This window comes from Gossypium raimondii, chromosome 8, assembly GCF_025698545.1.
Source record: "Gossypium raimondii isolate GPD5lz chromosome 8, ASM2569854v1, whole genome shotgun sequence".
NCBI classification, from domain to species: domain Eukaryota; kingdom Viridiplantae; phylum Streptophyta; class Magnoliopsida; order Malvales; family Malvaceae; genus Gossypium; species Gossypium raimondii.
Genome location: NC_068572.1, coordinates 58391929 through 58417403, shown reverse-complemented (window position 1 = coordinate 58417403; position 25475 = coordinate 58391929). Strand labels below are relative to the sequence as shown.

Here is a 25475-nt window from a genome sequence, read left to right as displayed (position 1 = left end):
CTTTACTAAGATAAAAACTGTGGAAAAAATTCTTTACGTTAAAAGATGAGCTTTATGTTTATATGTTTCAGTATTCAAATATAAATCAAATACAAATAAAAGTATATGAAAAAAATTTAGGCAAAAATTGAAAACATATTGTGACATAGATAAATCAACTTGATGAGAAGCGTTATAAAAAAAAAACGCATTATCTTTCTTTTTTTTAATGTCATATTTTGTTGCAAAATGCAACCTCAAGATCTTATTTCTCGATTTGAGAAAAGCTTATAGAACCTGCTCAAGTTTTGAACTTGATACCTCTATGAATATAGATCTTTAAATAACTTTGGTACTATTATTGAATAAGAAAATTTTCAATTATCTAAAAATTAAACTATTATATTGTATTCATCGTCAAACTCAAATTTGTCTCTACGAATATCACTTCATAATTTGCAATTGTTTTTTGGAATAACTTTGCCCAAGTCAATGGCCCCAATAAAAAAACGAGTAGCTCGCCAAACTCATAATTGAAAAACCGCTTCATTCAAATGGGCTCTCTTGCTAGACGATGTAGATCGCCATATTTATAAGATTTAGGTTATTTCTTTAATCAATAGTAGTCTCATGCATGTATAACACATGGACGAGTGCCAGGCATCACTCTCACATGATGAGCCATCAATAAGACAATAAATCATCCAATCACATCTAAATTCACATGTTAAAAATCCATCATAACTTAACTAATTGCTTTCTCCAAGAGTACACTTATCTTAAAAGAAACCCTTACAGCATATAAGCCTTCTTTTCATTCATCGTATTCTCCTAAGACATCATTTTTATATCTAAACTCTGCTGGATTAAGTACCAGAAGAACCTTCTAATCATTTTCTTTTAACTCTTGGAACTATCCTCCAAAACTCTCGACATAATCATGTGAACCACAATTAACCACCATCATCATCTCTCTTATTGTGTATCAACATGGCTGTAAAATACAAAGTCTATTCAGGTATATTTGTAGAGAGATTAAAGCTGGGGGACATAGTAATCTTCTAAAGCCAAGAGATTTGAAGGAATATACCATTATATACTCCTATTGACGCATTAATGCTGGCTGCTTCCATGACTGAGGCCCAATACAACCCTTGGACTTTGCTCACCCCAACTATGTCGATGGCTTAGACGGAGGCTGAGCCTCGTTAGAGCCAGAGGGCCTCGACCCAAGTTCTCTAATATTTAAATACTAATTAATTAATTAATATTTAAAAGCATTATAAAATTATTTTAAAAATTAAAAATTATTAAAAAATAAAAAAATATTGTTTTTTTAATCTTTTTAAAAATTAATTAATTACTAAAGTAATATACACATGGATGTAACATCAGCAATGTTAACATACATCCATTTTGAGGTAATTTGACAAACAATGCAAGTTCAAGAATTAAAAGAGACGAAAATTTAAATGGAGGACTAAAATAACATTTTTGTAAAGTTGGAAGGCCAAATAAATCATTATACCTAAAATATATTAATATCATGCTTAAGTCCGCATCCACGAGCACCTCTATGATACAATTGTTAACGATAATAATTTTGGGTTCTAAATATCGAGATTAAAATTTATCATATATAATTATATGCATAGGTTTTTAACCGTTACGCATGAATTTTAGTTTATAGGTTATTATCTGCTTGTAAATTTTGGGAAAAAGAAAAAATTGTGATTAAATTTTTATATCAATTAAAATTTGAAAATCAAGCAACTGAATATTTACTTCAATTAAGCCCAAAGAACATTTAACGGGCTGATTCAATGGCCAAGACTTTTTGGTTCGCAAAATAAATGGGTTTATGACCCGGATATATAGACTGATTCAAAATGATTGGTTGACAGTTAGCTAAATATAAGGGAAAAAAAGCAGAAATTTGATATTCTCTGTGTGCAAAAATGAGTTGTTGCTGCGATGAAAACGATGACGAATCAACCCTCACCAGCCCCCTGAATTCCTTCTCCTCCAATCCCATCCTTATCGATTCAACTGCCACCATCTCCCCGATGAATTCCCATTTCGCAGCTCTCACGTGTCGGGACACTCTCCGGCTCATTTTCGAGAAGCTTTCTCTCGCGGATTTGGCACGTGCCAGCTGCGTATGCAAGACCTGGAACGCCGTCGCTTCCGATGACAATATGGTTGTGGAGGCATTCAAGGCTCCTTGGAAGCTTCTCGATGTGGTGGGGACGCCCAGTTCGAGAAGTTTCTGGAGAGATAATGGGATTGGGAAGTTCGCTATCTCGCATCGGATTTTGAGAGGGGAGACTGTTGCTAGTCTTGCCGTTAAGTACTCTTCTCAGGTAAACCAAAATATGGGTATTTTTTATTTGACGAGAAAATTAAGGGATTTGCTTGGGAAATTTTTTTTTTATAGCTGAATTTGTACTAAAGGGTAAAACTTGAATCAGGTAAAAATGAGGAATTTATGATTCTTTTTTGGTCAATCTTTTGTTTTCTGTATAGTAAGATTGTCTTTTATTGAAATTGAATTGATAATACTAAAAGGTAAGAGTTGAATTGCATTTTACTGACATGAACAGTATATTATAATTAACTTGTTTGAATGTCAATGTTTTTCCTGTATACATTTGCAATTTGTGTGTTATGCTGCTAATGGTAATTTAAGACTTGGATGGAGATGAAGATTAGGAAGGCGTAAGCCTTAAGGCTAAAGGGATAGGAAAAGACAGGGTTTGATTTGTGTTATATTTGGTTGAGGACTTGAGAGTTTCTGGTTTTGGTTACTAAGATAGCTCAAATAACTTTATCACTGATTAGTATTTGGTGTTTTGGTGAAATGAGAGATGCAACAGCCATTTCATGGAATTAATCTTTAGGAATTCCAATTCCCTTTTCTGTTGCAAACCTTTTTATTTATTTTTTGAGTACTCTTAACATTTTGACTTTGAATGCTTCAAAGCAGCAATATGATAATTTGCACATCTATCCTTTCTCCTTCACAAGAAAACCAGTTCCATCAACACAATATGGATAACCAGATAATGTAATCTTTGCTTTCACCAGTAGCCTTTTCCTCTTCATCTTTAGATTTTTTTTCACAATTGGATTAGCCCTATTGTTGCCTTGCCTTTTACCTGCATCTTGTACAATCAAGTGATCAGTCTATGTCAGCAACAAGAATGATAGATTTACCTTTTGTATTAATTAAAAGTGTCCCCCAGCTCTTATGTTGTTTTTTTATTGTTGTCAACTCAAGATCATAGATATCATAGCCTAAAAGATTAGCCATGGAAGCTATCATGGTGGATTTGCCACCTGGAAGACCATAAAGCAATAGCCCTGCTTCCAAGCCTTGCTAAAAGTGATAAGATCTTTGGCTATTGCTAAAAGTGTCAAAGGTAGAAGGATGCTGAAAAGTAACATAGTCCCAGAAATCATCTGATGGTTGTTCATATAAAGCTTTTAAGATCACCTTCTTATTTCAAGGGACTTACTCTCCTGCATCACATGCTTTAATTACTTCATTAGTAATGATTCTACCTTGCGTCCTGCAGCTTCTGCAATAGATTCTGAAAATATGCAGCTCTTTCTCACAGCATATCTGTTCACGAACCAGATCTGTACTTATGGAATGCAATTTGAACATAAAGAAACAAGAATTAAATGAAAGTCTATTATTTCACTTACTGTGTGTCTAGAATGCAATAATATAATTTATTATATTCTACTAATAATCACAAGAATAACATTCTCCTATATTCAGTTCAAATGTCGTAGAAGATTTATTACTTTCTGATCCCTTTTAAATATTTGGCGATTAAAATGAATTCTTTCTGTTTAACCTTTGATGCGTGCATAGATAAAACTAAGAGTGAAGTGAGAGATGCAACTGTAAATTTTCTGCTTCAAGGTTTAGCATTATGGTTTCTCTACATGGAGTTTTCCTTCAGGGTTTCCGATTCCCCTTTCTGTTGTAAATGTTTCTTTTAGTGTACCAACATTAACTTTGTCTTCAGCTCCATATTAAGTGAATTGCTGGTTAAATATATACGTTGTTTGTATTTGTAGGTTACGGACATTAAGCGCCTGAATAACATGATGAGTGACCATGGGATTTATTCCAGAGAGAGGCTATTGATCCCTGTAAGCAATCCGGACATTCTTATAAATGGAACATGCTATATAGAGTTGGACACCTACGCAAAGCGTGAAGTGGCAGTGCTGTATCTTGATGGCAAGCCTGAGAGTAAGCCTGGAACATTGTTGAATAGAGTGACCTCCGATCGGGGCAAGAGAAGGGTGATTGACTCCTTAAAGAGAAGCATGCATGTTGATGATGGAACTGCTCAATACTATTTGTCCATTTCAAATGGTGATCCTCGAGCTGCACTCTCTCAATTCTCTTCGGACCTCAGGTGGGAGAGGCAGACAGGGTTGGCCTAGTTGGAAATGCATGTTGAATTGATGGACGGAAAGGGGCCATGAATTCGAAGCCGGTAATAAATTAAAATTCCTTCTTTAGCATTTACTGAAGTTATAAAGAAGAAACATAATGTCAAGTGTTAATGTCGTCTTTGTTTGTACTAAGAACAAAGCAAGTGCCTGATGTTTCTGTAGTATACGTTTGTCTGTAAATTGATTTCATGTCCAAAGGAAGTGGGTGTTAAGTTATTAATGTTAAGCCATTGTAAATCTTCATCCAAAGTCCGATCCGTACAAGTTTGACCTATCATTCGCGCGATTGGCCTTCCTGCATAAGTAGCCTTCTCCTTTGGAAAGGTTTATTTTCGAACATGTCTTGCAGATACTTTTAGTAACAACATTATTTTAGAATTGCCTTCGTTTAAAACATGTTATTTTCTTTAATACAGCTAGTTTATAAGCTTGTTATTTGTAAGCAATCAATCGGTTCGGTCTAGAAAAACCAAAAACTGATCAAGCCGACTTCTTTTTTCTTGAACTCAAAACCGAACTGAAGTTATGCTTAAACTGACCCAACTGACTCGTTTTTTTGCCGGTTGGATGGTTTCGAAAACGACAAAACCGGAATTTCAAACTGATCTTGGGGAAGAGGGAGATGCAGAGAAGTTGTGATGTTGGATTAAAGTCGAAATCGTGGGTTACTTTAATTGTGAAATTTGCCAAGAAGCTTGAATGAAAATGGTGGGTTTGGTTTATTTATTCATTATTATTATTTGATACATTAATCAAAGAACACAAGTGAACAAAGATAAACACAAAATTATGCATGTACTAATATAGGCTTACCTTTCCTTTTTAGACTAATCTGTTATCATTCACATTGGATTAACAATACACAAAATAGTGTTAGAGCTTATAATTAGTATAAAAATTACTTATTCTAATTTTTAAAATAAGTAATAATTGTTTACAAACATATTATCTAAAAGTTTTAAATTTTTATACAGAATTTATAAGAAATTATCTATACAATTTTAAAATTTTAAACAATGATAAATACCAATATTGTATGGTATATAGTATATTTTATAATATTTGTGAAAATGAATATTTTTAAAAATAAAAATAATATACTATAATTAACCCATGCATAAAAATTAATTTAATAATATAATAAACAAAAATGTTTTTGTAATTCTAAAATGATAGAAATATATATATGTGTGTGTGTGTTACAAATTTAGAAATGATCACAAAATCATATAAATGCATACCTTATTTTTTCAAATAAAAGAAAAAAAAATCAAATACAAGTAGCCGTTGGCATATATACGTTGGGGGCAGGCAAAAAGAATTCCGTTACCCAGCCGGCCAGCACTGATGATATCTCGAGACCAAAACTTTTTGACTTTTATTCTCTAAACTGATCAACTCTAAAAGAGAGAGCAAATCTTTTTGAGTTTTGAAGGAGGAAAAACAGTAACTGAAACCAACCCAATAGTTGAGATTAACTCTCTTCCATGGGTATTTAATTTAGAGCAACAAAGAAAAGGGGAGGGGAGCGTAGGAGGAGCCAAAACCCAACAAACAACCCACTTCCTTTGAGAAAAGACCCTCCATTTTTTCTAATTTGGCCGCTGAAGTTTCTTTCCATTCTGGCAATAATGGTTGCTAGAACCCCACCAAAACAAAGGAAATTTGTGGTGGCTCCTCTTAATCCTGTCCTACTCAGAGAAACTGTAAAGAAGGTAAATTTGGGCACTTCATTTTCTAATCAAATCATGAGAAAAAAAAAAGTGATTTTTTTTTTTTACTTATGGGGTTTTTGCTTTTTTAATTATTATTGGGATTTTGAAGGTGGAGAAATGTATGGCCAGATTGCAAGAGTTGCAGTTAACAGTTGCAGGAGGCTCTAAGGTTATATCAGGGGTGAGTTTAAGTCCAAGAAGTACTAGGGGTTATATGAGGACTAGTCTCCGATGCAAGCAAGAGTCCTTGAGGTAAGATCAAATTTTGGTTTGTCTTCAACTGTGCCAAAAGGTTCGATCTTTTTGTTTTGCATACTAAATTGGGTGGTTTTCAATTTGAAGGATGAAGAACTCTACTCCAAGGAAATCACCAGTTGGGAAGTTTCCAGCCACTGCAGGAGGTATATCCCTCTTATTTTCTTTATATTTTTAAATTTTGTGGCCTAGTTTCCCTCTCTTGAGCATTGCTCCTTGAATTTGTCATTCATTTTGAATTTCCTATATAAATATCCACTACAAGGTAGCTTTTAGAATGCCATATTTGTCTACCTCTTGTACTCTCTTGCACTTGAGTGTGGCTTAGATACATATATACCCTAAATCCAATTAGACTAGCTTTCCTTTATAAGCTAATTTTTGATGAAATGATCTTTTTCAAAGTTAAACTTTGTTGAGCAAGCTAAGATGGAAATAATTGGATTTATCCTACCTTTTTGATGCAGGTGAATGGAGGAGAATGTCATTGCCAGCAATGTTAGTAGGGGAAACAGTGGGCGAAATACTTCAAGCAAATCAATTTGCAAGACAGATCCTAGCAGCTGCTGATAACAAAACCAAGAATACTTCTGAGGATCCTAAAACTCCATTGACTGAACACAGGAAGCAAAGAACACAGCCCGAAAACACCGAGCTCAGAGCCAGAAGAAAGAGGGAGAAACAGAACAAACTGCAACTAATTCGAACTGAATCCGACTCTCCGTCTCTTCAAAGGGCTCGTTCCAGGATCAACTTCAAGGTTTCTCCTCCAAAAATCAGGGAATTTGATAAGGAAAACAGTAAACATATGGCCAATAGGGTGTCACCAAGGAATAGGCCGTGGGCTAAAAAAACTGTTTTATTCCCAAACCCTTTGTTCAGTTCAGCTCCCACTTCACAGCAACAAAAGTTTTTCAAGACAAGGTCCCCAGTGATTGCAAGAAATAGACAAACTCCGCATAAGTTCTTGATCAAGTCTCCTCCATCAGCTTCCAAGTTTCAAGTCAAGATCAAGAGCCTACCTGTGGTTTCTCTATCCCCCACAAGATCAACGAACACGAGCAAGAAGTCACCAAAAGTGTCAGCTGCTTCCAAGCTACGTAGGTCGTTTTCACCTTCCCGGTTAGCCAACAGATTGATGTCTCCGTTGAAGAGCAGGATAAGTTTGCGAGAAAGTGATGCACCCATGAGTGGACTGAAACAGCGTCCAGCTCTAATGTCCATCCGGTCATCGACTAGCCGAGTTTAAGGTCATGAACTTTCTTCGGTTTACAATGTCAATAGTTGAGCTTTGATCATCTTTGGCTTTCCACAATGTCTATAGTTGACTTTGCCAATTACATTTGTTCATTGGTTTGATCTCAATGTCCATAGTTGATTTTTCTTACATGGTTGTGAATCTCAATTATTGTTTGATGTAAAAAGGTTGTGAATCTCAATGTCCATAGTATAGAGTCTGATTCTTTGTTTCATTGGACTGAGAATAAACTTAGCTTGAAGCTATTCTATATCTGTCAATCACAAACTTTCATCATTATTGCACTATCAGTACAACAAATATATGCATTAGACAAAATGGTGTACGAAACAAAGTTACCAAACTCAAGTACAAGTGGTATATTAGATTTTTCTAAGTTTCTCTAAAGGATCTATCTCTATATCCATGGGTAGGACACGAGTGTCAAACATGGATACTTAAAAGAAAATTGAAGAGTCCAGGGAAGATAGGTATGACAAAGAAAAGAATACAACCTTCCCAACATTTTGAGGACTAAAAGGAAACTCTAATTAATATAAAGATTAAACTTATTGGGAAATCGCTTTTATTCTTTTAGGAATGTGGGATCTTAAATCATATAAAATGGTGTATGAAAAAGAAAAGAATATGGCCACCAAGGAGGTTATAATTAATCTAAAGATTAGAATTAGGAAATCCCTTTCATTCTTTTGGGAATTTGGGATCTTACGTCATATACAAATGGTGTATGAAAAAGAAAAATATATGGCCACCAAGAAAAGTTGCCAACATTTTTAGGGCTAAAAGGAAATTCTATTTAATCTAAGATAGAATTAGGAAATCACTTTCATTCTTTATGTTCTACAATCAACCAAGATTCCTTCAATTTGGTTGGACCATGGCTACAAAGAGACGTTTGGAAAATATCATAACCTATATTATTCAAATTCGAATTAGCATATATATTTAATACGAGTATATTCTATTTCTTTCAAATTCTTTTTATATATTCGAAAGATCATAACTCATTATCTATATTCGTATTAAATATAAATACTTTAGAAAAAATAAAATTTCAAGTGATAGAGATCATAATTATCACGATTAGGTTGAAGAAAGGTATTGAAGTTAAATCGATTTTTAATCACCTTAATGGAATCACACTTGAAAGGAGCTAAAACTTTGTAAAATAGTTAAGAAAAGATGATGCAGATGTTGAGATTTGAATGTAAAATATGTTAAAATATCAATTTTTAAAGGTAATTGTATGAACCAATTGAGTTAAAACTCGAATTTTTCCATTGTTTTTTTCTGGTCGTGCCATGATATATTCCCTGTTCCGCTAAAATATACTGTTCCTGGTGCTTCTAGTCTCTGATGGAAAAGGATGATTCAAAAGCTTGAATAATTGCAACCCAAAATTGGGCCACTAGGAATAAAGTTTTGCAATTTATTTCAAAAACAAATATAAGTATGTTCCTTTTGTGACTCTCCTTGCAAGAAAGGAACAAAGCTGATAAAAACTACAAAATCAAATCTTCACCGAACAACATATGGAAACATTGATGGCTAAAGGCAAGGCTGGTGAGTCTAATCCTTATACTGGTTTAGGATTAGACGAGTCTGGTAATTGGCTTCCTGGTAGTCCTAGAGTTCTATCTCTTCTATCTTCTGTTCTCGAAAGATCGGTACGAGGGAACGAAAAGTTATTGGCGGGATCGAAAATTAAGGATGTTATTACCATATTCCATGGTTCAAGAGCACCTTCCTTGAACCTTAGACAGTATGTCGAACGCATCTTCAAGTACTGTAAATGCAGCAATTCTTGCTTTGTCGTTGCTGTTATATATATTGACAGGTTCCTGCAACGAATCGACGCTTACCTTACTTCACTCAGCGTGCATCGTCTCTTGATTACGAGTGTCATGGTAGCTGCAAAGTTTATGGATGACCAGTAAGTAATGTTTTAGTTCCATGTCTTAAGCTTCTGTTCCAAAAGATATAGAAGAGATTAATATGTTTTGTTTGTCCTTTAGTAACATGGGGTTGTTTTGTAATCTTGAAATTGGCATGATTTAACAGCTTAACTTGATTGTTTTGATCTATTGTCGTTGGTGTTTTTTAGTGTGGAATTGTGTTTACCCAATGATTTAGATGGTGTGTGCAGGCATTATAACAATGCGTATTACGCCAAAGTGGGGGGAATTAGCAGAGAAGAAATGAACAGATTGGAGATGAGGTTTTTATTCGATTTGGATTTTCAACTTAATGTCACGACTGAGGTCTTCAACAAGTATTGGCTTATGATCCAACAGGAAGGTGGTCTGGAAACCCAAACTGCTCTGCAAACTCAAGGCTATTGCTTGAAGAAAGATGAAACCGGACGAGGCCGCCGACTCACCGGTGTTCATAGAGGCAGAGCCCTATAATGTTAACTACGGTGACCTAAACAAATCAAAGACCCAAAGTTCAAATCCCTCTCCGTCAGAATGGTTCAATTGCTGCATAGAGATGATTTGGCATATACTAAACCGTTTTAATATCAGAATATTTAATTTACATCCACATCCAATTTATATAACAATGATCCATTTGAAAAGCAATTACTAATTTCATCTAATTTATTTATATAATAAGAATATGTTTAGAAAGTTATTTAATAATTAGATTCAAATTTAATTATTTATTTGAAAAGTATTTTCAAAGCGAAAATAAAATTTAAGTCTAGAAAATAATATTATTGAGAATGACAACTAGAAACTCGAACATAAACTATAAAGCGAGCATAAAAGTACTCAAACAATAATTAAATTTAAATATAATTACATATTTAAGTCTAATACTCGTTGCATTCTCCAATTTTTAAAGAAAGATTAAAATTAAAATAATTATTTTCTAATATGACCTTAAATGATTAAAGCTTAAAAATCATTTTACTAATAATTGTATTTTAATTTTAAGATATATATTTTATTTTAAGATATTTATATGTTGTTTTACTAATCACATTAAAAATTTTACGAAATATACATCTTACCCAATTAAATAATTAAATAAATTCTCACAAAATGTTTATATAAATTATTCATATTAAATTTAACTCTATATTAAATGTTAGATAATAACTTAACAAATATAAAATGCTAGCTTGTTTTTCTTGTTACTTGTTAATTTTATTAGCAATTGTATTGTAGAAGTTTTTCATACGATAATTTGATTTAATATTTTTTCTTGAGTATTACTCTAGAAATTCTTATAATAATTAATAATTTTTAGAATTAAAAATTACAAGAGGTTATAGTAAATAATTACAAGTGTACAAACATACTCTAATATCAACCGGATATCTGGATACACCAAAGATCTAAAATTAGTATCTATCACCATCTTAATCAAAACCATTTGAATATTAAATTTCCAAAAGATTAGTATCTGAATCCAGGTGAAACTCTTCATCCCAATCCCAATTCATCTAAATTACAATATTTAGAATCCAAAGTAATAGTATGAAATAGGACACAGGCAAGCAACGATGGTTGAAATGTATAGCAAAATTTTTTTTATTGCACAATCACTCTATTCCATCATTTCTCTTGATATTCTACAGACCAAACATTTCCAACACTACTAAATTGGATGATAGAATTTTGCAATTCTTTTTCATACAGATTAGGATTCTGAATATAACCCAGAAAAGTCAGCCACCGAAATCAGATTAAGAAAATAAACATGGCAAAATTGTTTCTAAGAAGATAAGATTACCACAACAGTGTCTAGAAGATAGGAGAATCGTCATCCCTCAACTAGAAGCATTCTTCCTAGCAGCATATACGCGGTAAGCTGCAAATCCAACAATGGCTACAGCAGCTCCAACTGCAAATGGTGAATTACATCATTCAAAACGATAAAACAACAGTTCACTATAGTGAATGATAAAAATAAAAGAGCATGCCATTCAAGTTGAAGCAACTTCGTACCATCTCAGATTGTTTAAAGATAATTTTTGCTACGAAAAACTTCAAAATACATATATGCTTAAACAAAATCACACTATAACTTGTAAAAAGGTTTAAGGTGCAAACACTGTAAGCAAGTGGACAAAAGGAAAGAAATAGTGATTTCCCCCACGCCAACACGGAGAAAAAAGTAAAATATGTGCACAACAAGAAGTCATCAGAAAATCTAACCATGGTCACCAACATTTTCAACAACCCCAAGTTTCAAGTGCATTGAGAGTAGAACAGTTGTGAGATGCCAGACAATCAGCATACCTGAAACAACCATGAGAGATCGGTTTATGAGCCGATGGTACTGCTTCCGGCTTCTCCCAGCCTCAGTTTCAGGAATGCTCAAGTGAGGATGCTCAGCTGCATTTACTATCCTTCGAAATATGTTATTGAAATCACTCAATTTTGAGCTGATAGGTATAGGTGCCTCTATCCCCATATCCTGGCTAACCTGAAAAGGAAATTTGAAATACAATACACTTTTCACTTCAGTTTTTTAAGATAAAATTTTAAAGTATGTGTTCTACTATAATCATATCAGAGGCTAGACCAACACTGACATGAATACCATTACCTCTTCGAGGACACAAAAATTAAGCATTTTGACTCGGTTAAGGCATTCTACTTATTCATTTAACTATGCAAGAAAATTAAATTACGAAAAAATAAATAAAGCATGATACCCTGGTAGAATTCTGTATTGCCATTGGAAATGAATCCAGATCATCTTTAGCAGCAACAATGAGGCAAGGCACCTCATAACCAGTGTCTTCACCATGACCAGCAACATCCATGAGCAATTCAGTTGCTCTCTTCCATGAAGACTCATCAGAACTGAGAAGGCCAGATTATAATGAAATAGAACTTACAAAATAAATAAATAACACATGCATATGCACCTACATGAATTTTTACAAAATTCAACAATGGAACAAAATATACATGATCATCTTTAGTGGCACAAAAAGAGTTCACTCCAAGCACATGAGGGTGCAACCATTTTTACAAATATGATCACATAACAGAAAATGATTAACTAAGAATAGCAGATAACTCTAAATTTAAAATCCCACATCAGAAAAATCATGCTTCGATTTACCTGTCATAAACAAATACAGCTATGTCACAAGGAGCCAGTGACTCTTTACTAGACAGCAGTTTTGAAACTCCGTCCTCAGGAATTTCCCGCAAGACTAGAGTTTTCTTTATTCCCTAAGAATGGCAAAACAAACAAACACCAAGCCCGAAGTTGAAATATTAACATATGAAAGCAAAAGAATTTATCAACTTAGGTATATCTCAATAACTGCTATTCTAACTAAATGCAAGGAAGTATATGTCAATAAAATGAAAAGGTTTTGATGTGTAAAGTTCCAGAAAGGAATTGCTTTGATACTGCAAGTGTGTAGATTTTGACAGTATTTCATCTCAAAGAAAGTACATCTTCAAATATCATTTCACTTGAACCTTATACAAAGTCTTTCTAATATGCCTATGACACCCCATTTATGGTCTAGACTCCATAACACCAAGAAATGCATATACGTGAAAATCCCCAATCCCCCAAAATGACAAAGTAACTCCTTGTGTTTAGAGGTGGGGGCTTGCTTTCAACATAAAATTACAAGACAGTGCATAATATAATGGCACTTACCCCAGGTAATTCCACAACATTCACAGCGTATTGCTCATCAGCAGTTGGAGAATATGAATCCAAATAGGGCCTACATAAAAGTAAATAAAGTTAAAAAGATGGGGAAAAGAATTAGATATCAGGAAAAGAATTTTAATGAATACCTGCCAAGAAAAGAATTCATCAATGCAGATTTCCCAGCGTTTGCTGGACCAAAAACAAAGCACTGGAAAACATTTCTTTCTGATTGTTGCTTCTTCCTATCCAGACGCCTTCTCCTAGTGATGCGGATGGCAGAGGAAGAATCGCCAGGATATCCAATGTATATCAAGTTCTCCAAGCTACGAGCTGGGTCTAAGAGTGTCATAAGCGCCCACTACAATATGCACCATAACTCATTATAATGATCAGATCACATGAATGTGCACTGACTTAGTCAACAATGAGTTAGTTCTAATGAGAATAAATTAAGTGTGAAATTCATATTTTCAAGAGCAGAAAACCAGGAATACCTCTGATAGAAATGCATCAAGTGATAACCCTCCCAGTGCAGTTTTCTCTGCAGCATCCTTATATGGAGCATCATTCCATGGACTGAAGTTGAAGAATAAAATGTCAAGCATGATTCAAGATAATATCGCTTTGCAACTTATAACAATAGAGATCTATATGTGAAAATTCGTACACAGCTTATTACAACAGTTTTTGAAAATAAAATCCCCTCATTTTCACTTTGGGTATGTGAAGATTTTTACTGGACTTTTAGTCGGTAGCAGTCTGTTATCCTGCCTCTTTTGGGACAATAAAATTGCACACTCCGACCTCACCCACTCTCAGTAGGATTGCAATCTAGCAAAAGAAAATTGAAGAAATATATTTCAAATTGATAACCATACTTCTCTGGAGCAGTTGAAAAAACATCTTCAACTTCAATGGGCCGGAGGTTATTGTCCTGAAAAAAACAATATTACAATTCTTATAATTTCAAAAACTATAAGCAAAAGTTAAGAATATTAAATAGCAAGAGAAATATAATGTAAATAAATATGAGAAAGACTAAGACATACTAAGTCACTGTCAAACAATTCATAGACACCCTTCAGAAATTCGATAGCTTCATTTGTCAGCTCCACACTCTACATAAAAGGCAACACAGGAGCAAAGTTATAAGGAGAAGTTCAAATAACACCATAGTAGAGCATATATGATGAGATATAGAGTCCATTATGCCAATGTAAAACAGAACAATTCATAATTGGCCTAATTAAAATCAGCCAATTTTGGCTTTGCTCATCTAAAACAACATGTAGGTATTCCATTGGTCACCAAATATAACATTAATAATATTAGTCACATCCAAACGCAATGCTTGTAAAATAAAATTTAAAGCAAACCAAAACAAAAAACTCTGTAGCAGAAGAATAATTACCAATTCTAACTAATGCTCATATGGACAATATTGTAAGCAAACAATAATGATCAGACAATGCTAGTTGAAAATGAAAACAAAAGGAACAACAGCTTTAAATGCTTATTCAGTGTTTTCATAAAAAAGAGAATGTTTAGTTTTAGTGAAGGATACCTGATCAGGAGCTCTTTTAAATGAAGAATATGGAATGAGATCATCTGAAAGTTTGATATCATTGTTATATCCAAATTTCCTCAGGACCGTCCATGTTGTCTCAAGGCGCCTTTTTCTATGAATAGTGCATGAAGAAATAGAAAACCAGTCAACGTGAGACCGCGTTCATTGACTCCTTCAACCAACTTATCTTGCACAACCCGTTTAACACCAACTATTTCTGAAGGTTGTAATGGAGCATTGAAACATTTGACCTGTTTTGCAACAAAGTATTAGATTCCTGGCTGTTCAAGCACAAGATATCTTATGTTAACATTGACAAAAAGCTTATTTCATGTTTAAATAGATCAGCATTTCAATACATCAAGCAATGAATAGCACAATCCTTCAAGAAACAGTCAACCCATCATTCAATCTCATTCCACCCGCTTCAAAAGTAAAAGACAAAAAGGGAAAAGGAACATCTGAGGAACCTGAAAATTGTTCAATTCTGCGTCGCTAAGAGCACCATCCCTGTCATGATCACAAAGAATAAAAATTCGCTTCAAGGCTCTCACACACCGTGGCTTCAGAGTTTGTGTTTCCTGGTCAAATAGCGGGCCTGTTGGATGAAGCACTGCCTTTTGTGCGTAGTAGAAAACTTCAGGGATCTATCAAAATGGAGATGCATAAAAAGTTCAATTCCTGATAGTATCAATGCGATCTATAGATACCAATTACTATCATACAATTAAACATAATGATGTCAGTTGTCACATATGTGCAAATAAGAACACGAAGCAAAAAACAGAAATCAATGCTAAAACCACCCTACATTTTATCAGCATGTTTACAGCATCTGCCTTTCATATTAACTCCGAAATGAAAACAAGAGAGGACCTCAATTCATACCTGAATGTGTTTATATGCTGAACACTCAATACAAGTTTCAATCTCACGAAATTGTTGCATTATTGGTGACATCACCTGTTCCAAGCTCACTTGTTGCTGGTCATCTCTTAAATCCAACTTACAGCCTACTACTATTACAGGCACCTTCACCTGCTCAATAATAATTAACCTCAATTGCTGCAGAAGTCGATCAATTAAGAAAATAATACTCCACAATCCGCATGATCTACAAGGACACCTAAGCAAATGTAGTTTTTTTTTTTTTTTTGAAAGAATAAGCAAATGTAGTTGCTTATATTCAAGTATGGTGAAATCTTAAGTGAGCCAATTAGCTGCCAAAAGCATATTTAAGTTGCTTAGACACAGATTTAAATGCTGATAAACTGAAAATGTAAAATTAGCTATGATATTTTTATCCATAAGGTCTTTTTGCTCATAACATGTCAACTTTATAGAGTTTGAATTGAGTCCAACACAGGCACAAGAAATTAAGAGCTGAAAGAGCATGATTAAAAACTTCTTAACAACCTTACCTCCACTTCACATATTTTCCATCAAAAGAAGAAACTAGCAAATACAAATGCAAATTAAGATAGAAACCTCTAATTGGCGAAGTTCTGGAAGCCAGAAAGTACTCAATCTGTTAAGAGTCTCAGGCTGATCGCATGCATAAGTAAGCACAACAGCATCAGCTCGCTTCAGCTCCTCTGCTAGTTTACCTCTATCCTCCGGACTAACCAAACAAAGATTCAAGAATTAAGCCCAAAACACGCCAATAAACAAAACAAAAAAATGTACCTAATCACATTCAATTCCCATATTGCGTTAATCCAACTAAGTCCCAGCTAGAGCTATTAAACGAAGTTTACGGTTATGTCACTATAAATTCTGAAGAAATTGAGTGATAGCAGACTAAGAAATAGAAACTATACTTGGAGGAGGTATCGATGATGGTGATTGGAACACGGTCGGGGTAGAAATCTTCCGGCAAACGAGTGGGCGGCAACAACCGGGGCACATTCGTTGGGAAAGTTTCGGCAGCGGCTGTTACAATCAAGCTCGACTTTCCAGTGCCTCGATCACCGGCCACCACGATGCGAACCCCGGTCTTCCCTTCCGGATTCGAAGATTTAGCCATTCAAAAAAGAATCAAAAACTACAAAAAGAAAAGGTAAAATAAATAAGCAATCGGATATTTAAGAAAACCAAGTAGACATAGCTAAGGTGAAGCATCAAAACGCATTTTAAATACAGTAAGATGGACGGAGAAATTTTGATTTTGAGAAAAAGAGATGAAATGGGGTAAGCGAGTAGCATGGAAAGTAAATAACCTGAAGATTGAAAGGAAATAGATGAGAGAGAGGGGTTTTGGCTTTGGTTGCGAGGGTGGAGGCCGCCAAAACCCTAAGAAGGGACGGCGGAGGCGGGCGAGGCTGTGCTTTTGGTGGAGGCGCTCTTTTTGGGAAAGTTCACGAACAAGAAATTTCCCGGACTCAAACAAAGATGTTTGTAAATTTTCTCTTCTTTTTTTTTAATTAATTTGTATTTGGTTCGAACTGAGAGCGCCGTTTTTCTGTTGGGACGACCATGGCCGTTGATACTAAGATGGCTACTGAACGGCCAAGATTTGATTTAGGTCAGAATTAACCCTTATTTTATTTTATTAATTATATTGGTTAAAATATGCTCCAGGTCCTTTTAATTTTTTCAATTTAAAAATTAGTCCCCATATTTTTATTTCAAAGAATTTAATCTCTCTAATTTTGTGATTTAAAATACAAATTCCTAAATGGAATACAAGAACTAGGCATATTTTAACCTATTATATAAAGAAAATGACTAAATTCCTAAATAGAAGAAAATGGACTAAATTGTAATTATATAAAGAGTACAAGCAGTAGGCATATTTTAGCCTATTATATAACTTTTAGCTTTCTTGAAAAAAAAGTTAAAATTTGTTGTTAGTCCCACTACTTCTATTATATGAAAAGAATCTAAAAAGAGAGAAAAGAAGACTGGTGTGAGGGAGTGGTGGAAAAAAGGTATTATGAAGAGCTTGCGAAAATGAACAAAAAGAAGCAGAGTTGGGAATGTGCCATAATCATGATAATGTTGGTGGGGAGATTTTGTGGTCGGTTGATGATTAATTATATACAGAGAAGAGGAAGAAGAAGAAGAGAGGAGTAAAAGCAATACTCGAAGTGTGGAGTGGTAGTGGGGAGATTCCTAAGAGTGGTGCAATTAGCAATGCCACCCACTATGTAACCGTTTGCTACATTGCTCAGCTTCGTGAGAGGTTGAAAATGATGATGAATGGGTATGGGGTTTTGGGGGTTTTTTTTCAATATTTTTAATATTTATATTTTTATAAATATAAAAATTTTAATATTTTTTTATGATTTTACTTTTTTGAATTTTTATGTATTTTTTATTTTTATATATTTTTTAAAAAAGTTAGAATCGAATCAAATTAATAGAATACATAAATATTAAGAGTTAAATTTGCTATTATGCTAATAAAATAAGGGACACTAGCATTCTGTTAACGATTTAATAGATGAGTGACCACAATATTAGAAATTAAATTGAAAGTTTTTGTAATTGAGTGATCAAAATAGAAACACTCTAATAGTTGGGTGACCATCGATGTAGTTTATCTTTAAATTTTTTTTCTAAAACTAGAACTTGATTGTAATATCTAAAATAATAAACACGTAATCAAAATTGTACCTTTTTTATTCGTCTAAGATGAACACTTTTTTATTCGTCTAAGATGAACGCTTTGATCGAGTAGTATTCTCTGTTATCCTCAAGGTCACGTTTGTCGAGTGTGAGCTTGCTTCGAATCAAAAAATTTTCCACAAAATTATAATGGGACAATTTCACAATTTTTCTAAACTTTAGAGTCAAGTTGTAAATAAGAAAAATATCACTAGTAATTTTCTAAAATAATTTCTTCAAAAATTCTTTCTACAATTTTCTCTTAAATTTAAGTGTGTGAAAAATAATGACTCGTGACTCTTTTTATATAGAGAGAGTTTAGAGAATTCAACTATAATTAAACTTAATCATTTTAATATTAAATTAATATAATACTTATCAAGATCAATATTAGATTAAATTTAATATTAAATTTATTAAATTAATAGAATATTTATTTACAAGATAAATATTTAATTTAATATTAATATAATTACTTTAATATTAAATTAATAAAATGCTATCAAGATAAGTATCAAATTAAATTTAATATTAAATCTTATTAAAATATTATTATTTTTGAAATAGTTAATCTGAAATCAAATTATCCGGTAGAGCCCCAGTAGGAGTGTGATTCCTTTATTATTCAACCGCCGAATGGCCACCCCTGGCCATTGAAATTTCTTCATCGCCGCTGGCATCGTCGTGTCCAATGGTGTCATCGTAGGTGCGACACCCTCACAACACCCCGAGCGGTTCGGTCTGGGCCAGTGACTGCCCAACTGGTCCAGTCTAACGATGGATTGCTCTTTGCTGTTGTCTATCTGCTTCTCTTCTTTTCAGTCTTCTCTCACGTCTCAAGCTTTGGTTGATAATTGGACATTGAATAATATTTTAAAATATTTGAAATTTTAGTGTTAATTTAATTAACTTTGTTAATGTTTAAAAATTTTAATTGAATTTGTAAGGTATTTACTATGTTTATTACATTATTGTTATTTAAACGTGTTCTTAAATTTTTATTTTTTTGGTTTTCTTTATTTTTTTTTAAAAATTATTTTGATTTCCCCTATTTTACTTATCTTGTTCATAATATTTTTATCCTTTTCATAGTAGTCTAGTTAGAGCAACAATCAAACTAATTAAATCGATCAAATTGAAAATCAATGATCTGATCACTAGTCCGATTTTGAAAATCAGGATAAAAAATGTAACAACCCAAAAGTTAGTGATATTAGAAAATGTGACTTTGGAACCCTAATTTCGTAAATCGGACTCATAAATATTTAATAAATATTTACGGGTTATGTTAGAAGTTAATTGAATTTCGGGTAAATAATTTTATTGAATTAGGGTTTAATTAACGTATACAGACTAAACCGCGTAAGTGATAAAAGTATGAATTGATAATTAATTATAAGGTAGAATATGACTAAGGAATTAAAATCAATTAAACTAATGTTATATTTCTAGTGGACGGTAACATGGTTTTAATTGTTAAAAATGTTGTAAAATTTTAATTTAAAATAAATAAATAAATTATAAAAACATAATTGAATAAAATAACATAAAACTAAGTAATGGAGCACTAAAACAAAACATTTCCTTATTAATTTCACAAAATTTTGAAGCAAAAGAAGGAGAAGAAGGACCAACGGCAAGGGATTCTAAGTATTTAAACTTCAATTTAGTTAGTTTAAATTAGTCTTTTTCTTGTAATTTTTACGTTTCCGGAATGTCGGTAGTTCAAGCTAGCTGACTCATTTGGTAAATATTGGTACTGTTAAAATTTGAGGATGTCACCATTGTTGAATGTTTGAAGTTTTAAGGACTAATTTGATAGATTTTAAGCTTAGTATAGAAAAATGACTAAATTCTAAAGTCAAATGATGATTTTTGTGCTATAGGGACTTTAATGCACAAATTGTGAAATTTGGGGTGTAATTGAGAAATAGGAAGTCCTATACGGACTCTAGAAAGTTTGGTATTAGGTTTGGGGGGTTAAATGTGAAAATTATGTTAGTCCCGGTTTTAGGGACTAAATTGAATAATATGAAAAAGTTGTACAATTTAGCAATTGAATGCGAATTTGGTTATGTATTGTTAATTTATTATATTTGTTTTAATCCGTAGCTAATGTCGACCCATAGTCCTCGAAAAAAAAAGGAAAAGATAATATCGTCGACGAATAGCTTGGAGTTTATGGTTTGTGTTTCATTTTTACATTGCATTGTGTGGTAAGTTCGTAAGGTGAGTTATAATTGATTCAGTGAATTGAAAATTATGTGATTGAAATGGTTATTTGTATTAAATATTGAATTGAATAAATTCAGAAATATTAGATATTATTTGAAATGTGAAATTGTGCTAATGTTGTGATGAAACATGTTGTTATATATATAAGGAAAATGGGATTGGTTGATTGTGATTATGAATTTGAAATGGAGAAATGTTTATAAATGAAATGTGAGAAATTGTTACCCTGTTAATTGTTCGGGTAGGGTTGGGTATAATTGGCATGCAATAGGATAAAAAGAGTTCAGGGTTTTACGACTAAGTGTCAGGGAGTGCTAGACACCCTATTTGTCAGTTATACCGACCAGTGTTGGGCACATTTATTGTCAGTTTAATGGTCAGAGTAGGGCACAATTTATTATTACGGATTTATCTGTCAGGCACTAGGTGTCAAATTGGTGTGTTGGTTGGATCTGCGTATTCGTCGGACTCGTCCGAGTCCGAGTCATGTTAATAGGAAAAATGGAAGTGGCAACCCGAATTACAACTTGTGAAATGAATTAAAATAAAGTTGATTATGAACTTTAGATTGCTTACAATGAATCTTGAGATGAAATGAGACATTAATGTTAAATTTTCAATGAATTTGAGTGAAAGGGTGATGATCCATGTTAATGTTTTGATTTGAGTTAGAAATTGAAGCTATGAAAATGTGAAAGTACATACAAAATTAATGTGCTTATTGTTCATTACATTTAACTTATCCATTGGTATGTATCATATTATGTTTAATATTCGGATTATAGAAATACCACTGAGTTATACTCAGTGTACAGTTTTATTTTCTGTGTGTTGGTTAGGTACTTAAAGAATCGATTGTCGATCTAGCATCCAGCGGCAATCTCAAACTCAAGTGTTGGTGAATTGTTCTTTTTAGTCTTGGCATGTACCTAGGAATATTTTTATACTTATAATGGTCATTTTGTGTTTTGGTTGACATTTTGAAGTCTATGTGTATATATATATATATATATATGTATGAATGTGATGCTAATGGTCTTGTTGTTGATGACTTGTTAGGTTACTTGATTTGTATATGCCTAAAGTCAAATGGATGAGATAATATCATGGTATGCATTGTGTTTTGACTGGTGCTTGGATGTGGAATGATGGATGCTATATGTTTAGGTTATGTTTAGGAGATGTTTTGGTAAGTTAATGCTTAACATTAATAGAGATTGATTGAATGGTTATTTGGTGTTTGAAAAGTTGAAGATGAATATGTCATTTAGTGATTATTGAATTGGTATTTGTATGTGCTTTTGGTTGTGCTTGGCATAATGGAAATGGTTGAAGTGCCTTAAAGGCATATTGGTATTGTTGTGTGTATATTCATTTGGTTAGCTAAAAACTATGAATTGAGGTGTCAATTTTGACATGTTAATTAGGCACACATATGGTGATTTTAAAGGATGATTTGGACTTGTTTTGATTTGCTTTTGAAGTGGTTGAATATGGTTTAAATTGGGTGACTTGAACCCTAAGTGATATGCTAGAAACCTTGTTTTGAAAGGTAACTACATGTTCACACGGTCTAAGACACAACCATGTGCCATACACGGGCTCATAGCATGATCATATGATCTATAAAAATTTAAGTGATTTTGGTGCACACGGGCACATATAGTTATTTTATTCTTTACATTGAAAATTTATTTATCTACAAATTAAGGGTCTGTTTGATTGCCAGTAAAATATTTTCTGTAAAATGATTTCGGGAAAATGTTTTACTTTTCTCGTAAAATAATTTCTTGGAAAATATTTTCCGTGTTTGATTGAATCTGTAAACTATTTTCTACTGTTTTATGATTTCTGAAATATTTTTCAAAAAATTGTTTTTACATATATTGATATATATTAATAAATTTTATATTTTAAATTATTTTACATAGATTGCAATGATTTATTTATAATAATACTCAATTATTAAGCCACAATATTAATCGTTATAAATTGAAAAAAATTAATATCAAATAAATTATTTGTAATTGTGTTAAAAAAACAAGTATTGAATAATTAAAAAAACAAGTTACTGGAAAGTCGATAAATAGAAGCAATTTTCTACCGGAAATGAAGGAATGAATGAATGAGGCGATAGAGAGGAGAGCACGAAAAATGTCTTATGGAAATTGAAAGGGTAAGACATTTTCCCTAAAATGTAACCCATTTTCCCTTGTTTTGGAGTTCATTTTCCAAATGGAAAATGTTTTCCGCCAATCAAACGCTGGAAAAGTTGAAAATGATTTTCCGGAAAATCAATTCATTCAATCAAACAGACCCTAAAAGTCCATTCATTAATATTTTTTATTATTTTATTCTTTACATTTTCATTTGCTTAGATTCTAACCAAAATCCATGGGCAAAAACCATGCTTACAATCTTCTTTTCATTTATTTAATTAGCACATTTCGTTCAAGTCGAATCAAAACCAGCAAATATTGTAACTATTGACATTGAAATACTAAACTATCATTGTTGAACTAATTCAACTTCAAAGGTTTGGTAGGCAATCGGTCAATTTTAGGTTGCAATGCACAATTTTGAAGATCAGCAAAAATGTCGCAATATCATCACCCTTTAAAAGAGAAAACTCAGGAAGAAGTCCATTTCTATAGTTGCAGAAATTCAGATCAGAAAAAGACCAGTTTCAAAGACCATGCTAGAACCACCTCACATCACATGGAACCTCATGTCAACAAAAACGTCTGTTCCCGCTGATGTGTCCACTGCATGTGACAGGCAGGACACGTTGTAACCTGTACTGCCACGTCGCCCTACGTGTCTACCTCACAACTCATTATATTACCCTTTGCATTGCACCACCTTTTCCCATTCACTGCATTCATCCAAACCCTATACTCGTATATATATGTTTTCGCGTTCGCTTATTTCCTCAAGAGTCTTGCCTACTGTACTTTCTTGGTATCCAAACAAAACCCAAGTTATTAGAAACCTTTTTCCGAGGAAGCAGAGAAAATCACCTGTTAGATTGTTAGATATCAGAATGGCTTCTGATGGGCAGCAACAGCAGGTACCTCCTCAGAAACAGGATGCACAACCTGGAAAAGAACATGTCATGAATCCTATCCCTGAGTACTACAGCACCAACTACCAGCCTTCCAACAAGCTTCAAGTATTGTTTCCTAAACACAATCCAAAAATGTCAAACACATATATATGCTGAATGTTTGAGTAAATTTCTTTTTGTTTTGCAGGGGAAGGTGGCATTAGTTACTGGAGGTGATTCGGGGATTGGCCGAGCAGTTTGCCACAGCTTTGCCCTCGAGGGAGCAACGGTGGCCTTTACGTACGTGAAGTCTCAAGAGGAGAAAGATGCACAAGACAGTCAGGAGATCCTGAGGAAGGCTAAGACCTCAGACGCCAAGGACCCGCTGGCTGTATCTGCTGATTTGGGGTACGATAAGAACTGCAAACAAGTCGTTGATGAGGTCGTAAAAGCATTTGGTCGGATCGATATTCTGGTTAACAATGCGGCTGAACAGTACAAGGCTAGCAGTGTGGAGGAGATTGATGAGGAGAGGCTTGATAGGGTGTTTAGGACCAACATCTATTCCCAATTCTTCCTGGCCAGGTAATTCTTTAGAACTTTCCAAGAAAAACAAGTGAAAAATTCGGTCAATAGCGATGGTAACAATTTCATAATTTGATAATTCATAGGCATGCTCTGAAGTACATGAAAGAAGGCAGCTCCATAATCAATACTACATCCGTAAATGCATATAAAGGGAATGACAAGCTACTTGATTACACAGCAACCAAGGGTGCAATTGTGGCTTTCACTAGAGGCCTTTCACTACAGCTGGTGAACCGAGGCATACGTGTGAATGCCGTAGCACCCGGGCCCATATGGACTCCATTGATACCAGCATCATTTGATGAAGAGGAAACCGCTCAGTTTGGAGCTCAAGTTCCAATGAAAAGACCTGGGCAGCCCAGCGAGGTTGCACCATGCTTTGTGTTCCTTGCATGTAACCACTGCTCCTCCTACATGACTGGCCAAACCCTCCATCCAAATGGTGGTACCGTTGTGAATGGTTGATATGCGCCATACAGGGTTTACTCAAGCTTCTGCTTTTCGTTCCTTTTTATGTTTATATAAATACGGTGTGGGTGTTTCGAGTCTTGCTGCATGCAAGAGTGGTAATAGTAAACAGTCGTATCTATTTCCAACTGTATGTATAACTCTAGGCAAGGCAATCTCAAGGATACTAGGAGGAGCCTAAGCCCAACTAGTGCGGTTTGTGTAAAAAGCAACTATGAAACTTTGGGTCTTTTATAAGAAGCAAGAAAGTATAATAATGGAACAAAGCAGGAGCCATCTTTACGACTTTATATTTGGGCAAACCAGGATCCAAATGAATTTTTACTTCTTAATTTAAAATATTATAGATTAAAATTTTTGGGTTCCTATCAAACCCCTAGCTTCGCCATGGTCACCTCATAATCCCGAAGAGCATGAGCTCCACATTCAGATGTAAGCTGGCGTATTGGACAAACAACAGTAGAAGCAATCCTTCGTAGGAAAATTGAATTATTATACCATATATTGAATCATGCTGCTAAAATTTAATCTTCTCAGGCACATTATGCTGCTAAAACTTTGTGTAGTTTAATGCCTTAATTCCAAATATGTTTATTAAGAATTGAATTATTGTACCATAATTGAATCTCAAAATAACGC

The 25475-nt window shown here is 33.7% G+C and overlaps 5 protein-coding genes across 6 annotated transcripts; 4 read left to right on the top strand and 1 right to left on the bottom strand.

The window, feature by feature from the left end:
- The first annotated feature begins 1888 nt into the window (after positions 1–1888).
- LOC105792531 (F-box protein At1g55000) lies at positions 1889–4707 on the top strand. Its single transcript, XM_012621143.2, has 2 exons — positions 1889–2342; positions 4072–4707. The coding sequence occupies exons 1-2, from the start codon at positions 1938–1940 to the stop codon at positions 4444–4446; spliced, it is 780 nt and encodes a 259-aa protein (XP_012476597.1). The 5' UTR covers positions 1889–1937; the 3' UTR covers positions 4447–4707.
- A 149-nt stretch (positions 4708–4856) lies between these two features.
- Positions 4857–7962, top strand: LOC105792528 (probable microtubule-binding protein TANGLED). Of its 2 annotated transcripts, none has more exons than XM_052634741.1 (4): positions 4857–5166; positions 6283–6425; positions 6516–6574; positions 6896–7962. In XM_052634741.1, the coding sequence occupies exons 1-4, from the start codon at positions 5158–5160 to the stop codon at positions 7675–7677; spliced, it is 993 nt and encodes a 330-aa protein (XP_052490701.1). In that variant the 5' UTR covers positions 4857–5157; the 3' UTR covers positions 7678–7962. The 2 variants fall into 2 exon arrangements, with proteins under 2 accessions (XP_052490701.1, XP_012476595.1); XM_012621141.2 differs by lacking the exon at positions 4857–5166 and adding an exon at positions 5745–6173.
- A 1110-nt stretch (positions 7963–9072) lies between these two features.
- LOC105792530 (cyclin-P3-1) lies at positions 9073–10268 on the top strand. The gene is made up of 2 exons (XM_012621142.2): positions 9073–9619; positions 9833–10268. Exons 1-2 carry the CDS (start codon positions 9219–9221, stop codon positions 10092–10094), a joined length of 663 nt encoding a protein of 220 aa, XP_012476596.1. The 5' UTR covers positions 9073–9218; the 3' UTR covers positions 10095–10268.
- Positions 10269–11198: 930 nt separating this feature from the next.
- LOC105792527 (mitochondrial Rho GTPase 1) lies at positions 11199–17297 on the bottom strand. Its single transcript, XM_012621140.2, is given in 16 exon segments — positions 11199–11538; positions 11937–12123; positions 12356–12506; positions 12772–12884; positions 13327–13396; positions 13470–13681; positions 13818–13899; positions 14202–14257; positions 14373–14441; positions 14888–14991; positions 14994–15141; positions 15361–15537; positions 15779–15928; positions 16379–16511; positions 16711–16934; positions 17110–17297. Coding segments are annotated over 15 exon segments (1932 nt in total). The 5' UTR covers positions 16917–16934; positions 17110–17297; the 3' UTR covers positions 11199–11464.
- Positions 17298–23615: 6318 nt separating this feature from the next.
- On the top strand, positions 23616–25126 carry LOC105792526 (NADPH-dependent aldehyde reductase 1, chloroplastic). Its single transcript, XM_012621139.2, has 3 exons — positions 23616–23906; positions 23989–24365; positions 24452–25126. The coding sequence occupies exons 1-3, from the start codon at positions 23643–23645 to the stop codon at positions 24831–24833; spliced, it is 1023 nt and encodes a 340-aa protein (XP_012476593.1). The 5' UTR covers positions 23616–23642; the 3' UTR covers positions 24834–25126.
- Positions 25127–25475: the final 349 nt, after the last annotated feature.